The 17,270-nt window shown below is 53.7% G+C and overlaps 1 protein-coding gene across 1 annotated transcript in view; it reads left to right on the top strand.

Annotated features, from left to right (window-relative positions):
- The window catches only part of FAM184B (family with sequence similarity 184 member B), an 85,913-nt gene that overhangs the window by 52,325 nt on the left and 16,318 nt on the right, over positions 1-17,270 (top strand). Inside the window, exons 6-9 of the mRNA XM_055140463.1 lie at positions 387-497; positions 4,223-4,324; positions 11,166-11,269; positions 16,619-16,724. Coding sequence (XP_054996438.1) covers positions 387-497; positions 4,223-4,324; positions 11,166-11,269; positions 16,619-16,724 — 423 coding nt within the window. The remainder of the gene's footprint in view (positions 1-386; positions 498-4,222; positions 4,325-11,165; positions 11,270-16,618; positions 16,725-17,270) is intronic.

The following is a 17,270-nucleotide window of genomic DNA, read 5'->3' as shown; positions in this document are numbered from 1 at the left end:
CCTGGCAAGCTACCCATGGCGTATTCAATATGACAAAAACAGTAACAATAAGTTTCACAATGAAACAGTAACAATAAGTCTCACAATGAGACATTGCCCGCTTGAGTAAATCAATGAGCTACAGGATGACAGTGACAGTGACATTGTGTATCTATCCTGCTGTCTCCCCCCCACCTCTGTACTGATCAGCCTCAGGGTGTGGCTACCACCCTCAGTGTCTTCACCCTTCTCATGTGTTTCTGGTACCTGCTCTCTGGCTGTGTTATATAACCTCTCTGCAACGTCTTTATGTTCCTTTGGGGACGAACTTATTTCAGTATGTCTGTCCGTGAGTCCTGTCCTAGTTTTCATGCCACGGGTGGCTAATCCATCTAATCGTCGTTTAGGAAGTAGAAGCCAAGCTGGAGGAGGTGACGAAGAAGTCAGAGAATCGAGTCAAGCAACTGGAAGAAGAGAAAGCAGCCCTGAATGCGAAGCTTCAGAACTCTCTGCTGGAAGTAAGTCAGGGAGAGGCGCGGCGGGGAGAGTGAGCGCCTCCTTAGCTCCTGCACGCCTTACCCGAGTTCAGAACTCCGGAATGTCCTAACCTCCGTAGATGCAGCATCCATGAAAGAAAGAAAATCACTTTGGCTGCTCAAGATAGCTCCCCTGACGGGGCTGGAGTGATAGCACAGTTTGTAGGGCGTTTGCCTTGCACGCGGCCAACCAGGGTTTGATTCCCAGCATCCCATACGGTCCCCTGAGCACCGCCAGGAGTAATTCCTGAGTGCATGGGCCAGGAGTAATTCCTGTGCAACGCCAGGTGTGACCCAAAAAGAAAAAAAAAATGATAAAAAGAAAGCTCCCCCGAGCACCGCCAGGAGTAATTCCTGAGTGCAGAGCCAGGAGTGACCTCTGAGCGTAGCTGGGTGTGACCCAAAAAGCAAAAAAAAAAAAAAAAAAAGCTCTCTGGGGGAGTGTAAATTGGCCTGCGAGTAGCAGAGAGACGGACTGAGAGGCTTACACAGCCCGCCTTTCTACCTCCCAGGAATCAGGCTAGGGCTTCGGGGGCTAAGTGATGTCAGGCCTCGTAAATCTCTAGTTTTCTTGCTCGCTTCTTTATCCCCTCTTTGGCCCATTAGGTACTTTTGCCTCCGGGACCTCTTTCATGATTGGGGGCAAGGGAGTGAGCAGGAGAGAGAAATGACTAACTCCAGGCTCTATTTTTCCCCTTCTGATTTTATTTTTCTTTCTCTATTTGTTGTTTTTGTTTTGTTTTTGAACCACACCTGGCTGTACTCAGGGCTTACTCCTGGCTCTGCACTCAGCAATCACTCCTGGCGGGCGCAGGGGTCCACGCAGGGTGGCAGGAATCCACCCCAGGTTGGCCCTACCCACTGTGCTTTTCAATAGATTAAACAAACAAAAGGACAGGGGCTGGGGCTCAGGGACAGTGGGCAGGGAGGGGGGTACAGTGGGTTCGGTCCCCGGCATCCCATGTGGTCCCCTGAGCACTACCAGGAGTAATTCCAGAGTACAGAGCCAGTGGTAACCACTGAACACCTCTGGGTGTGGCCCGACAAGCCCCTCCTCACACACACACACACACACACACACACACACACACACACACACACACACAAAAAAAAAAAAAAAAAAAGGCATTCCATGCCCCTAGACTACGTTGTGCCACTTGCCTCTCATGCGGAAGTGACTCAGATTCCCCTGGACCGTGGCTCTCGAGTTGTTATGTTCAAGTCTAAGGCAGGAAACTGGGATTTGGGAATATGCCGGCCAGGCCTGTGCATTTCATCCTGGAAGCTCCCGCAGCTTCTCTCCTAGCAGGGGAGCAGGCAGAGAGGGAGGAGGGCTTCGGGGAGGCCGGAAGGCAGAGCTTGCTCTGGCCCCTCCCGCCCCCACCTCATCCCAGAGATTAAGGCCAGACTGTGTCCCTTGGGGAAGAATTAGCGGAAGGAGAGGACACAAGGTCCACCCTGGAGCTTAATCAAGTGAAAACACGCGTAACTATGTGTCCTGGCTTCCTGGGCCTCCTTCGCACACGAGACCTGCTTCTGCCCCGTCTCAGGAGCCCAGGAAGGCGACTCCTCAGCCCTGGACATTGCTCAGCTCTTCCTGGGGGAGCTTTTTGGCTTCAGTGATGGAGGTGGGGGGCTCCCAAGAAGTGTTCAGGAGGCCCCGAGGCCACTTCCCGAAACTCTGCCCATTTGGTCTGGCAGATCAGTGTTCAGGCCCCGTGATTCAGGGATGCTGGGACCAGGGTCCTGGTGGCCACCAGGCCTCCCCAAGCATCGAGGGGCTCGGACCTGAATCCTTGTGCATTAAAGCTTGTGTCCCTGACCTGTCCCCAGTGTAGCTCTAAGGACACATGGGCCATATGCAAAATAGTGTTGAGTAGTTAGGAGGAGTATATGTTATATATAATGATGTGAAGTCTAAAGACGTGGCCAAGCATGACACAACTGACTGTGAGCAAGTGTTTATTCCCAGGAGGGGGAGAGGAGCGGGTTGCAGCCTTCATTATGGTGCATTCATTATTCCGTGGTGGGTGACAACACACACACACACACACACACACACACACACACACGCTGTTTCATCTCACGTCTTTGGATTATTTTCTTTTTTCTAATTTTTGTTTTGTTTGGAGGCCACACCTGGCAATGCTCAAGGGTTCTCCTGGCCCTGCACTCAGGAGTCACTCCTGGCGGTGTTCAAGAACCATATGGAATGCCAGGGATCAAACCCAGGTCTGCTGTGTGCATAGCAAGCACCCTGCCCACTATACCACCTCCCTAGCCTATTAAAAAAAAAAAAATTGGGGCCACACTCGGCAGTGCTCAGGGCTTATTCCCAGCTCTGCACTCAAGGGCCACTCCTGGCAGGGTTCAGGGGACCGTTTGTGGTACCAGGGGTCGAATCAGGATAACTGAGTGCAAGGCAAGCGCCCTGCCCGTGATACTCTCTCACTGTCCCTCACTTTCTTCTCTGCCACAGGCATCCTTTATTTTAAAGGTGAGCGGGTGCTGCCTTGGGCTTGATGTGTTGGTGCTCTAGGCGTGGCTCTCGGTGGGAAATCTCTGCTATAGATGCTTCGGTTCCAAGCTGGGGTGTGCAACAAAGAAGCCCATTCCCCACTTTCTTCCTCCCCTGCTTCTCCTTCCGTTCTTCCTCCTTATTTCTGTCCACAGTGAAAATCCCCAGGGCTCTGGACAGTTATGCTCTGTAGAGTTTGGGGAGCCGTCCCGTGGGTGTGTGAGACCCACCCTGTTATCCTTCTGATACAAGAGTCTTGGACCATCCCTGACTTTTTCTCAGAATGACCCTACACCCTTATGTCTGCACACTGCCGCTTCTTCACCCGCTGTTCCCACTGACTGTTAAGAGCCATCACAGGGGCTAAAGAGAGTATCTCAAAGGACAGGATCCATGTTCTGTATTCAGGAAACCTGGGTTCAGAACCAGGGACCGTGAGCCAGAAGTAATCCCGGGCACTGCTCAGCCAGGAGCCATCCCGAGCAGAGCCGGGCACAGTCACCCCCAAGCACCATCTAGTGTCACCCCAGACCAAAGCCAGGACTGGAGGGATAGGACAGCAGTGGGCACTTGCCTTGCACGCGGCTGCCCAGGTTCCATTCCCAGTGCCAGCTGTGTCCTCCCAGCAGTGGCAGGAGTCATTCGGAGCACAACTGGGCATGGCCCAAAAGCCAGAAGCAAAACAAGACCCAAACAAAGACAGAGAAACCGCCCCTGGAAGTGGCCTTCGGCAACCAGGAACAAGCATCTTCTGCTGGACCTGGCGTAGGTGTCTGCGTGCAGATCGATCCGGGGAAGTTGCAGAACTGCACCCTGGCACGCGCTTCTTCTGGGAAGGCCAAGCTAACTAGAAGTGGCCTTTCTGGAAGCAGGTCTGGAATTTGTCTCAAGAGGCAATGTCCCCAGGGCCCAGACAGGTAGTGGCATCTGCCCTACCTGCAACTGACCCAGGTTTGATTCCCAGCATATGCCCCCCAAGCCCCGCCAGGAGTGATCCCTGAGTGCAGGGCCAGGAACAAGCCCTGAGCACAGCCGGGCGTGGCCCAAGCACCAACATCCAGATTTAAAATAATAACAACAACAACAACAATAATAATAATGATAAGAGGCACCCTCCCCAGGGCCCCTAGACGCAGACTTCCTATTGGCCTTGGTTTCATAGTCAAGTGGCTGTTTTCTTCTGTGTTAGGTTTTACGACTGGAAGAACTGATCCAGCAGAAGCAGATACAGTCCCTTCGAGGTGAGGAAAGGGAAGCCGACGCCCAGCACTGCGGCACCGGCTCGACCCAGGTAACCTCCAGCTCCTTCCGCTTGAATTAAGGCTGTTTGCCTTCTCGGCCACAGCCCTGTGGCGTCTCTGGTGGCACGGGTGAGACATTCAGGGACTCGCATCTCCACCCTTTTGTGGTCGCCCAGATGCTTGGCCCAAGGAAAATCCGTTTGCAAAAACCGCCAGGAAAATAGAGTTCCGTGTCATTACCCTTTGTGGCTTGAAAAAGAACAAGGCCGAGAGCTCCATCTCTCCCTGCCTCTGAGAGCAGCAGGTGGCGAATGGGGGACTCTGAGGGGGAGGAGGACTGACCAGCAGGAAGCACAGCCACCCCCCCATACACACACACATGCTGTCTCCCCCACCTTGCTCCTCCCTCCAGAGCTATTCTCACACTAAAGCTCCGTCGCCCAGTGCTCTCTCACATTGTCCTACCCCCAATCTTACCTCCCCAGAACCTGTTTCCTGTTCCTCCCAGCACTTTGGGGGGCTCGGAGTGCAGGAGCTTTCTGTCTTATGGTTGGGGGGCTGCTGGGAGGTCCCAGGTTTCCCCCTTCTCTCCCCTCGCTGGTGGCTGTGGCCTCTGGCCCGGGGCCTTCTGTGGCCGCCAATATAGCCCTGCAGTCTTGCCTTTGGGCAAACACTCATGGCCGTTTGCCCCGAGTCTGTCTCGAGCTCATTTATGTGGACACAGTTGCTCTAGTCCTTTTTTTCTTTTTTGGTCACACCCAGCGCTGCTCAGGGGTTACTCCTGGCTCTACTCTCAGGAATTACTCCTGGCAGTGCTCGGGGGACCATATGGACGGCTGTCAGAGCTCCTCAGCCAAGTCCCGCTACCCAAACCTGCTTCCCAGTGAGATCCGGTCTTCCAGGTCAGCACGCAGACGCAGTATTGGGGGAAACCCACTTCACTTTCCACTTAATTATTACCTGGAAGTCTGTATTTACCTTTGTGGTGTTGTTTTGGGGCCACCCCATCAGCTCAGTTCTGGGGTGCATTTGGAGCCGACCCCGTTGGACTGCGGGGTTTTGTAGGGCCTCTGATGGTTAGTGGGCTGGAGCGATAGCACAGCAGGTAGGGCGTTTGCCTTGCATGAGGTGGATCCAGGTTTGATTCTTCCATCCATCTCGGAGAGCCCAGCAAGCTACCAAGAGTATCCCACCCGCACAGCAGAGCCTGGCAAGCTACCCGTGGTGTATTCGATATGCCAAAAACAGTCACAAGTCTCACAATGGAGACGTTACTGGTGCCCGCTCAAGCAAATTGATGAACAATGGGACAACAGTGCTATAGTGCTATAATAGTTAAGGTAACATGACTACAGTCGAGTTAATGCCTATGATTTTATGATTTTATATTGTGGTTTTGGGGCCATGCCTGGCAATGCTCAGAAGTTACTCCTGGCTCTGCTCAGGAATTACTCCTGGTATTGGGGGACCATATAGGATGCTGGGGATGGAACCTGAATTGACTGCGTGCACTCTACCTACTGTACTCCGGCCCATGTTTATGATTTCAGTGTAGTCACCACACCTTCACCCTCACCTAACTGTCCCTGAACCACTTGGGGTCTACCTTTTCCACCCGCCCCCTTGCCCACCATTTGGTAATCCCAGTTCTGTAACCCAAGGCCAAGGATTTGCTGTTGTTTGATTCTGTCTGTCTGAGGCGACGCTTGACAGAAAACATGGCTCAGAGTTCTCAAGCGTCCCACGAAGCCAGTGGTAGAAATAACACCCCTCCCTCGGGGCTTGGATGGTTTCTGCTCCCTCTCCCCTCACCTGCCCAGACAGAGCCTTTAAAGACCATCCCTCTCCCAGGGCAGGAGAGCGGACAGTGGGTAAGGCTTTGCCTTGCTTGTGGCCAGCCAGGGTTCAATCCCTGCCACCTCACAGGGTCCATGAGTCCCTCCAATGGCAGAGCCAGGACTAAGCCCCGAGCACGGCTAGGTATGGCCCAAATACACACACACACACACACACACACACACACACACACACACACACACACACACACACACACACACACTTAAATATTCACCAGCCTCAGTTTTGTGTCTATTACACTGTCACCCTGTCCCTGCCTCAGAGTCCGGGTGGGCAAACTGCAGAGCTGTGGGAATCCGCCCGCTCTGCCCCAGCCATCCTTCTGCCCCGTCCCCCCATTTCTGGCGTCCTCAGACACGCAGCCTCTCTGCCATAACGCCCGTCTTCCGAGCCCGCGTGTGCACAGAGCCCAAATGAAGCCCCGGGTACTGTTTTTGGAGTTGGATATGGTCAGCATTACTCACTAACGCCGAAGGCAGGCCCTGGTCCTTACAGAGCCTTGTGTCCTCCTACAACTCCCCTGGGGGGTTGCACCCTCCCCAGGGGACCATTCTGCAGAAGAGAAAACAGAAGACAGAGGTCGAGGGGCTTGCAGGTCAGGGCCAGAGGCAGCCCCCACTCTTGCTGTGAGAACCCTGTGTGCCGAGGACTCCCAGTCAAACAGGCCCGGTGGTCTTTGTGTCCGCTGGGCTGAGCCGGGACCCCCGTCTTTCCTCCGCTCACACGCAGACTCAGGAAGATTGCCAGGACAGCCCCATTACTCCTGTGGGTGCCGGGAGGGGGCACGGCAGTGCAGACGGACCCCAGGGCAGCCACCCCACCCAGCACAGGGACCCCAGGACACCCACCCCACCCCGCACAGGGACCCCAGGACACCCAACCCACCCCCGCACAGGGACTCCAGGACGCCCACCCCACCCGAGAGATCCATGACCTCAGCTGACACAGACACAGTGAAGGGAGTAGGGGAAGTTTATTGGGGTGCGCTCCCAGTCCAACTCTATGAATCTCAGGTGAGGCTGGGTTCGAGCCGCGCCCTGGTCGAGACTGGGGGACATTTCTAAGTTGTCTTGGGCAGGAAAAGGGAACCAAGACTAGTGGGGCTGGTGCGCCTAATATGGCTCCCGTTATCTGTAGGGGTCAGTGGTGGGGAGGCAGGGAATGTAGCCGGGGGCCTCCTGCCCCAGGTGGGGCGTCGGTCCTGTCCTCCGTGCGGGGGCTCTGTCATCTCTGTTCCAGGAATGCTGTTGTTTCATCAGCCAGTTGCTGTTGGGTCGAGCAAACCTCATACCACACCCTCCAACCCCCACCTCTGCAGAGGGACCCCCAGGACAGCCCCCAACCCACCCACCCTCAGCCCCACCCTAGCAGAGGACCCCAGGACGCCTCCCCAGCCCCTCCCACCTCTCCTGCCCCTGGTCTTGGCGGCCCCCCTGACAAACACATAGAACTTTCATGCTCCGCCTCAAGTCCAGCCGCGGGCCGTGCCCTCTGCAGGAGGAGCTGGGCTCAGGGGGTGCCGGGCTCTCGGGACCCGGGCATCTGCGACATCTCCAAGCTCACACTGTCTTTCTCCAATATTCAGGTTTTTGCTCAGCTCGTCCAAGCACTGTGCAGGAAGGTGAGATTCTGAGCCGGGAGCCTTGGGTCAGAGCAAGGATGCGCTGCTGCGTGTAACTGATGACCAAGTGTGACCAAGTGTGGGGGAGGACATAGACTGTGTGCGGCATCGTCGAGGGTCGCACTCTGGAAAGTTCTAGGCATATTCTCTGCTGGTGACCCTGAGTCAGAGCTCCCTGCACGGTTCAGGGGTTATCTGCCTTGACTCTTGACTATTTGGGTGAATAGATTTGGGGGCCTTGTATGAGACAGCGCAGCAGGAGGGGCGCGTGGCTGGCCCGTGGCCAGCCCAGGTTCAGTCCCCGCACCCTGGTTGGTCCTCCTGAGTGCTGAGACAGGAGTCAGCCCTGCACAGCTCTGGGGGTGGTCCCATTCAGTCCTAGCATTGCAGACCCCTGCCCCATTCCTGTAGGTCACTCTCCAGAACTCTGTGCATGCAGCTCGTGCCTTAAAATGCAGTCTTGTTTCAGACAGGTCACCATGCTCGGAGGCGCAATGGGAAGTAGGCACTCCTATCTGTAGGCTTTCTTAGTGAGAACGCCAGCCCTCCGCACCAGGGGTGCAGGTGAGGGGCCAGGGAAAAGCATGAGGAGCATGAGGGGACACTCTCAGAACCGCAGCTTCCCGGAAAGGACGCTTGATTACCGCCCGCAACCCTCTCGGCAGGCCCCTGCTCCGGGTGTTCTATTTTCAGAGGTGCATAATGCCGCCTCTGAAACACTGGCCGCCGAGCCTGAGCGTGACTGGGAGTATTCCCTTCAGGAGACCTCTGGGTGTGGGCGCTTCTTTAAAATAGAACCAATCCAAAGAGGTGAATGCCCGCAAGGTGAGCGCTGAAGACCTAATGCGGACCAGGGTTTTATGGTTCTGGGAGTTGGTGTGGGGTTTTTTGTTTTTTTGTTTTTTGTTTTTTTCTTTTGCTTTTATGGGTTGATGTCAGTGGGCTCCACTGGTAGCTTGTGTGAAGCAGGGAGGAGAGAGACAGTCACTTTCTCCCCATCCGCCTCTGCCCCCCGGGTCCCACTGCAAGACTAGACTGGTAGAGTCTGCGATGAGCCCTGTTCAGCCCAGGCCTGAGCCCCCACCCCCTCACCCCACCTCCCCACCTGAAGTCCCCTTGGTTTTCCAGGCAGGGAATCAATCCCTACCACCCGATTTCTCGGGGAGCCACGGGCTCAGGCCGGGGCAAGGATTTGCTCTTCGCAGGAAAGGAGAGGCCAGTCCCAGGCCTGACCCAGGGTTTTGGGGGTTCTTATCTCACCCCGAAGAAAAGAATTATGGGGGTGGGAGGTATACTGTGGTTCTTGGTGGTGGAATGTGTGCACTGGTGAAGGGACGGGTGTTCGAGCATTGTATGACTGAGACTTAAGCCTGAAAGTTTTGTAACTTTCCACATGGTGATTCATAAAAGAATAAATTAATTAAAAAAAAGAATTTCAGGAGTAGATCAGCAGTGAGGCAAAACAGATTTTATTTGGAGGTTGTGAAGGGGAAGAGAGAGACTAGCTCACTCAAGGGAGAGTGCGGCCTTCCCCAAGGTGGAGAAGCCTTGAAAAGGCCTTTCAGGGGCCTTGCACGCGGCCGACCCGGGTTCAATCCCCAGCATCCCATATGGTCCCCCCAGCACCGCCAGGAATAATCCCGAGTGCAGAGCAAGGAGTAACCCCTGTGCATCAGGGATCAAATCCAGAATCAAATCTGGGTCGACTGCCTGCAAGGCAAATGCCCGACCCGCTGTACTGTCGCCCCAGCCCGTGGGGAAGGGTTTGAAATGACCAGCTTCGGAGGAGCTGGCGGAAGGGGAGTGAGCTGGGAGTTCAACCCCCGGCATCCTGTAGGGTCCCCCGAGCACCGCCAGGAGTAATTCCTGAGGGTGTGAGCCAGGAGTAATCCTTGAGCATCACCGGTGTGACCCAAAAAGCCAAAATAATAATAGTAATAATAATGATCAATAAATAAAAAAAGACATGGTTCCCACATCTTACGTTTCCTCGAACCCTCCCTGTCATCTGCAGTCAGATGTCCAGGTCTTGATGTCCATGCCTGGGGATCTGGCATGTTTTTCTTACGAGGCTGTCAACTCGTGACCCTGCGACACAAAATGGGGTCTGGCCTTCCACCAGACATCGCTGAGGTCCTGTTTCTTTCAGTTCGGTTCTTGTTTCTTTATTTTGGGTCCATCCCCGCGGGCGCTCAGGGATTCCCCCTGGCTCTGCACTCAGGGATCACTCCCGGCAGGGCTCGGGCGGAGGCTATCAGGAGTGCCAGGGATCGGACCCAGGTCGGTGAAGCTTGGGCCAGAAAGGGAAGGACTGTCTCAAAGATTCGAACTCAGCAGAAAACCCAGGTTGCGATTAAAATGAAATTCACCAGCTGAAGCATTGGCTCCTAATCTTCTTCATAAAGAATTTCCGGGGGTTGAAGGGACAGTAGAGTGGGCATGGCATTTGCTTACACGTGGCCAAACCCAGGTTTCCTCCCTGGCATCCCTGAGCACTGCCAGGAGCAATTCCTGATTGTAGTCAGGAGTAACCTCGAGCACTGATGAGTGTGGCCCCCAAACAAACAAACAAACAAAATCAAAAAATAAGTTTCCCAGCATAGTGCGGCAGGTAGGGCGCTTACCTTGCACAACACCTACCCGGGTTTGATCCCCGGCACCCCACATGGTCCCTCAAGCCCCTCCAGGGCTGCTCCCTGAGTGCAGAGCCAGGAGGAAGCCCTGGGCACGCCGGGCTGTGGTCCCAAAACAAAACCAAAAAAAAAAAAAAATCTTTTTCCTGTGATAGCAGTTACCATAACAACTAGAAAACTGAAAACGAGAAGGACTTTTTAGTCTTTAATCTTTGGGGAAAGGGGAGAATGATAAGAGATGAATAGGAAGCTCTGTCGCCCCCACTGTCTCAGCTTTATATTCTCTCCCGTCCACCCCCTTTTCTGTGTTTCTGTTCCTCCAGTCTGCAGTTTCTGATCCTGGGTAACAAGGAGCCATCTGTAAAATGGGCACAATTGTCCTCCCAGCTGCTCACACCTACACCCGCCAACCCTGGGGATCAGGCCTCACACGGTCTGTTGGTTACCGGGAGGTGGGTACGGGCCCAACCCCAGGGTCAGCTTGCCGAGAGCATTTGCTTACACGTGGACCCTTTCCCGGGGCTCTGTGGTGGGTCCCGGGACACGTGACTTACGTGTCTCCCCGTAACTGGCTTCCTTCATCGTGCTGGTCACCTGGCCAGCCGGGAGCCGTGTCGAAGGCTGGCAGCGTGGGCAGGCTGCAGACAGGTCACCCTCCAGGCTGTCTGCTGAGCTTCCGTCAGAGAGGGCCCTCGGCCTCTCCCTCCTGCCACGGTTTGGCCAGGCCCCGCAGAACAGGGCCCTGTGCTTACTCGAGTGTGCGGCTGGGTTTTCCCTTAGGACCCAGGCTTGACGCTGAGCCGACCTCCCGAGAAACTGCGCAGCGAAGAAGAGCAAGCGGAGTTGGTAGCGGAGGAAGGAAGCAGCAGTGACGAGGAGGAGAGGTAGGGGAGAGCAAGCAGCTCCCGGGCCCCGGCTGGAGGACTCAGGTCTGGAAGGGATTGCTCACTCTTCCGTGCTCAGTCTCTCTCATGCCCCTTGTGTCCTCCGTGGAGAAGAAGCAGATTCTGAATGTCTTCAGCACAGCTGAGGAATTTACATACGGGTCCTGTTCCGTTGTCACATGTCTCCCGACCAGCCTCTTCTTAGAGTGGGAGTCCGGAATTCAGAACCTGGCACCTAGCACAGGGGACAGAGCAGGATTTGCTTGGGTGAGACACTGTGTTCAAAACAAGCAAAAAAAAGGGGCCGGAGAGACAGTACAGTGGGTAGGGCGTTTGCCTTGCACGTGGCCATCCCGGGTTGGATTCCAAGCATCCCATATGGTCCCTTGAGCACCGGCAGGAGTGCAAAGCCAGGAGGAACCTCTGAGTATTGCTGGGTGTGACCCAGAAAGCGGAAAAAAAAAAATCCCAACTGAAAAAGAACCTGCAACTCAATGAGATTCATAAACCCACTCGACACTTAGCCCTAATGCCTGAGAGGTAGCGCAGATGGCCAGATACTTGTCTTGTATGGGGGGGTCCTAGGCCTCCTTGCAATGTGCGGGCCCCGTGGCACAGTCAGGTGTGGGACCCCTGGCCTTGGATCTGGACTGACCCAAAGCTTCTGTTCTTTTCTTCCAAATGCTCTTTAACTAGGGCACCTGTGGGAACTTTGTCACCCTAGACATGTGCCATTTGTATCACCTCTAGGGCTCAGCATTTACTGCTATAACAAATATTTCCCAAATATTGGCCATTTGGTTCAGAGGTCAACGGATGTTTTGTTGGCTGGGCCAGGTCCCGAGGGGCTAGAGGACCATGGCTCCTCGCTGAGGGCAGCGGGTGGCTCCGTCCCCGAGTGTGGCCGGAGTTCCCGTCTGCCCCGCAGTGCCTCTCACTGTGGGACCCAGATGGAAGCAAAACACCTCAGTAATCATGCGGGTATCCCGGTAAGGGGAAGTGATGGAAGTATGCCTCCCGGAAGCCTACACCCAGGACTCCATGCTCTCATCATGAGCCAGGGGCCAGGGGATCCTGGCATCTAATCTGCCTGCCCACGTGGCTCTATGGGCAAGCCCAGGGTACCTGACGACGAAAGAAAATAAGGAGGTGACAGCTTCAGGCTGCTGGCGTGGAAGCTCATGGGAGCAGGCAGGCTTGGCGGTGACGGGGAAGGACGGAAAGGGGGCTGGGGTCAGGGGCTTCAGGATGGGATCACTGGGGTCCCTGGAGGAACGTGGTTGCATGGTTGGAGCATGATTGCTTTGGACGTGGTAGATGTGAGAGGTGGTGCCTTAGCTGTTGATCTGAGAAGCTGCTTCCGGAGAGTTGGCTGTGCAGAGTCCGAGAGGGACAGCAGGATGGGGTCAGCTCCTCGGCATGTGAAGGAATCTGGGGCCGGTGGAATGGGGTCAGAGAGGGAAATTCCCCATAGAATAATGATGACGATGACGATGATGGTGATAAATATTTATTGAATGTGCAGTGTGATAAAGACATGTATTTATTGCTTTTTGGGTCACAGCAGCAATGCTCAGGAGTTATTCCTGGCTCTGCGCTCAGGAATTATTCCTGGCGGTACTCAGGAGGACCATATGGGATGCCGGGGATTGAACCCAGGTTGGCTGCATGCAAGGAAAATGCTCTACCCGCTGTACTATCAGTCCGGCCCCAGATAAAGACATTTAAAAAGTAATCCATTTCATCCTCATTAGGTGGGCTAAAGCTTAGGTACCCCACTTTACAAATAAAGGAAGCTAAGGAATGAAGAGATGATGTGACTTGTCCAAGTTACACGCCACTGGAGTAGTTACACTCATCAGCATGAGGGGTGTCAAGGATATAAAGGAAAATACTGTTAGAGTGATGAGCAAACAGGAATTTCAACAGAGCAGTGAAAACAGTGGGAAAAGAAGAGTGCATTGGGCAAACAAACAGTGAGGTGGAGACCGTTAATACGAAGTTAGTAACGGGGGTCAGATCAATAGAAGCTTTTTACCCAGAGAATGAAGAAAATGAAGGTTTTTGTTGTTGTTGTTGTTTATTTTTTGAGTTGGTTGTGGTTTAGTGCCAACAATCAAACCCAGGGTATCATAATGGAAGGCAAGTGTTCTACCATTGAGTTATATTCCTGGCTCCAGAGAAATATTTTAAAATGAAGAGAAGGGCTGGAGAAATACACTTACCTTTAATGCTGCCGACATGGGTTTGATCCCCAGCATCATATATGGTCCCTGAACTCTGCCAGGAGTGATCCCTGAGCTCAGAGCCAGGAATAAGCCCTGAGCATTACTGCGTGTGGCCCAAACTCCAAAATAAATAAGGGTCCAGAGTGATAGTCCAGATAGTGCACTTGCCTTGCACACGGCCAATCCAGGCTTTATCCCTAGCATTTCAAATGATCCCCTGAACCCACGAGGGGTGATCCCTGAGCACAGAATCAGGAGTAACCCCTGAGCACCGCTGGGTGTGGCCTCAAAACCAAAAGAAATGAGTAATATAAAAATAAGAATAAAGATGCCATCACTGCACTGAATTAAATATCAAGTGAGGGGCTGGAGCAATAGCACAGCAGGTAGGGCGTTTGCCTTGCACGTGGCCAACCCAGGTTCGAATCCCAGCATCCCATATGGTCCCCTGAGCACTGCCAGGAGTAATTCCTGAGTGCAGAGCCAGGAGTAACCCCTGTGCATTGCCGGGTGTGACCCCAAAAAGCAAAAAAAAAAAAATCAAGTGACTTGATAATCACATATTTATAGCCCATAAATGAGAAGAGAATTAAAACAGAACAGGGAAAAAATGAATGATAGTGGTTTAAAGCCCCCCCAAGGTGGACAGCAATACATATACTTAAGAAGCTCAGTGGGGTCCCAGCAGAATAAAAACAACAACCCTTCATAGGAAACGGAATAGAAATAAAACAAAACCACATTAAAGCTGTCAGCATGTAAGAAAGACAAACTTCAGACAAAACATACTTAGCTTCTCATGAATAGTAAAGACAGTTGTCTTCTCATCATCTTTCAGTCCCATTTTCTTCTGAAAGCCAGAGAGTAATAAGGGTAGGGACGAGAGCCCAGTCAGCTCCAAACTCTAAATCCAGTGAAGTGCCCACAAATAATGCGAGTGAAATTAACATGCTTTCAGATAGATGAAAGTGTAGAGATTTTTTTCACCAGTTAGCCTGCCTGGTGATAAATGTTAATAGAGTTTATTCAACCCGAACGGGGATTACACCAGATCTAAATTTACCTCTAAAGAAGAAAAAAATGATAATGCATTATAAATATAAAAGACCACACTCTTCCATTCTCTAATTTCTTTTGGGGGTGGAGGAGCAGGTTTTGGTGCTCGGGGTAATTCCTGTAAGTGCTCGGGAGTGACCTTGGGTCACATGGGGGGTCACATGGGCTCACCTCGTGTCAGGTCTTCCTCCCTGTCTTACCTCTGAGGTCATCTTTAAATTCTTTTTAATGACATGAAGCTTGGGGCCGGAGCAATAGCACAGCGGGTAGGGCGTTTGCCTTGCACGCGGCCGACCTGGGTTCGATCCCCGGCATCCCATATGGTCCCCCAATCACCGCTGGGAGTAATTCCTGAGTGCAAAGCCAGGAGTAACCCCTGAGCATCGCCGGGTGTGAGCCAAAAAGCCAAAAAAATAAATAAATAAAAACAAAGATATGGAGCTGTTTAATAACAGAAGCATAACAACAGTGTTGTATTATGGAGTTTTTTAATATATTGGAGAATATGTAACCCCAGTAGCACAAAGAACAAAGATGAGAGCACTTGCCTTGCAGTTGGCTGCCCTGGATTCCACCCCTAACACCTCATATGGTTCGCCGAGCTCTGAGCACTGAGTCAGGAGCAAACCCTGAGCACCACTGGGCGTGGCCCCCTCCCCTGACCCCAAACAAAAATCCAACCTGCCTCAAAAAAAAAAATAGTAGGTATGAGATGATGAAACTATTCTGCTGGAAACAACCTTTATTTTACTTGAAGACATGATATTAACTAAGAAGATCGTGATGAACAAAGTGTACAAATTATAACCCGGTACTTAACATCAATAGGAAGAAGAACTAAAAGTCTAGTAAAAGAATTAAGTCACAATACTAAAAAAATATTTGTCAGGTAGACAAAATCCCAGATACTTTGTAAAGCTGGAATACTTCAGCTGGCCTGTGTTCGGGGGGTCTCACTTCACCAAAGCAGGGTCCTGCTCCTCAGCGCCTCTCTTCCAGGTCCAGTCGGACCCTGACCGCGTGTCCTGGCCTGAGCAAACACACCCATGCGGGCCCGTTCCCTTGTTACAGAGGAGAAATCCGTACCACCCTGTTCTGAGCCACGGGCATTTGGATTTCTCGGCTGGTTCCAAAGTTTGGGACTGAGAAGGAAGGTCTCGTCCCAAGACTCAGTGTAAGACAGTCTGCGGAACTGAAGGCGTGGGGTGGGGGTCACCATAGAGCACTGCCCGTGTCATCGAGGCCCGGGTTTACCCAGCACAGACAGACGGAAGGAAAGGAGGAAGGAGGGAGGGAGGGAGAGGGGGATGGATGGAGGGAGGGAGGGAGGGAGGGAGGGAGGGAGGGAGGGAGGGAGGAAGGAAGGAAGGAAGGAAGGAAGGAAGGAAGGAAGGAAGGAAGGAAGGAAGGAAGGAAGGAAGGAAGGAAGGAAGGAAGGAAGGAAGGAAGGAAGGAAGGAAGGACTCTAAATTTCTGTTCGTAATCCTATTTGTGTTGGGAATGGCCAGGAAAAGTCAGTTCAGTTTGTACACTGTAAACTAGTGTCTTCAAATAAAGCATCATGGGCCTTATCTTCGTGGGCAGGACGGGCTGTGACATTAAAGACCTCTCCCCCCCCCCCCTCTCTCTCTCTCTCTCTCCCTCCCTCTCCCTCTCTCTCTCCCTCCCTCTCCCTCCCTCTCCCTCTCTCTCTCTCTCTCTCTCTCTCTCTCTCTCTCTCTCTCTCTCTCTCTCTGGTTTTTATAGCGCCCCCAACGGTTCCCTATAAATAACTGAGATCTCCCACATGGACTGTCACTGTGTCCAAAGCCCCCCCTGCTTTGTGGTGATGTGCCCGGTCCATCAGGGCCCCAGGAAGGGCGTGCCCGGCACACTCGCGGCCCAGCGTCTGGTCGCCGGCAGCCCCTGAGTGTTGCCGGGAGTAGCTCCCGTTCTTGCCGCTGTGTTGGGGCGAGGGTGGGGCGCTGCCGGACCCCAGCAGCAGGACCCCAGACTGCACTGCCTGAGGAGGTCCTGCACCGCCAGGCGGGCGTCCCTCTCACGGTGGCGGCTCTTGTCTCCCAAGGACCCGAGCGCCCTTCCGGGGAACAGCTGACCTGCAGGCCACAGCGGACTCTGTGCTGGACCAGCAGGGCCCCGAGCTGCAGGAGTGGCCGAGGCAGAAGGCACAGGTAGGCCCGCGGAGACCGCCTCCTCAGGGACAGGCACGCGGGTGGGGACGGCAGGCAGGCCAGGCCAGCGGGGACTCTGGGTTCTGGGCATTGATGCATCCCACCCGCGAGCAGCTTGAGCCCTGTCGAAGAACAACTGGACCATACGTGCTGAGAAAGCGACGGATGAGCGACAGGCAGGTAGTGGGACGGGCAGGCGTCGTGGTGCAGTGCACAGTGCTCGCCTTGCGTGCCGAGTGCCTGGTTGGACCCCCAGACCTGATGATGCCTTGCTGGGGGGATGCAGGGGGCGCACCTAGCGATGCTCAGGGCTTGCTCATGCCTCTTTGCGCAAGGTCACTCTTGGAGGGCTCAGGGGACTCCACGGGGTGCCAGGAGTCGAACCCAGGCCAGCTACCTGCCAGGCACACACCCTGCTTGCTGTCCTGTCTCGCTGCATCCCCACAATGTCTATTTTCCGTTTTCAGCCAGTGCATGTGACATTTTCCCATAGCGCTCGTGTCATTCTGATTGTGACGCCAGAGCACCTACTGGGCCGAGGTCTCC

This window comes from Sorex araneus, chromosome 5 (genome assembly GCF_027595985.1).
Source record: "Sorex araneus isolate mSorAra2 chromosome 5, mSorAra2.pri, whole genome shotgun sequence".
In the NCBI taxonomy this organism is placed as follows: Eukaryota; Metazoa; Chordata; class Mammalia; order Eulipotyphla; family Soricidae; genus Sorex; species Sorex araneus.
The sequence above is the reverse complement of the archived record's forward strand: the minus strand, read 5'-3'. Positions and strand labels throughout refer to the sequence as shown.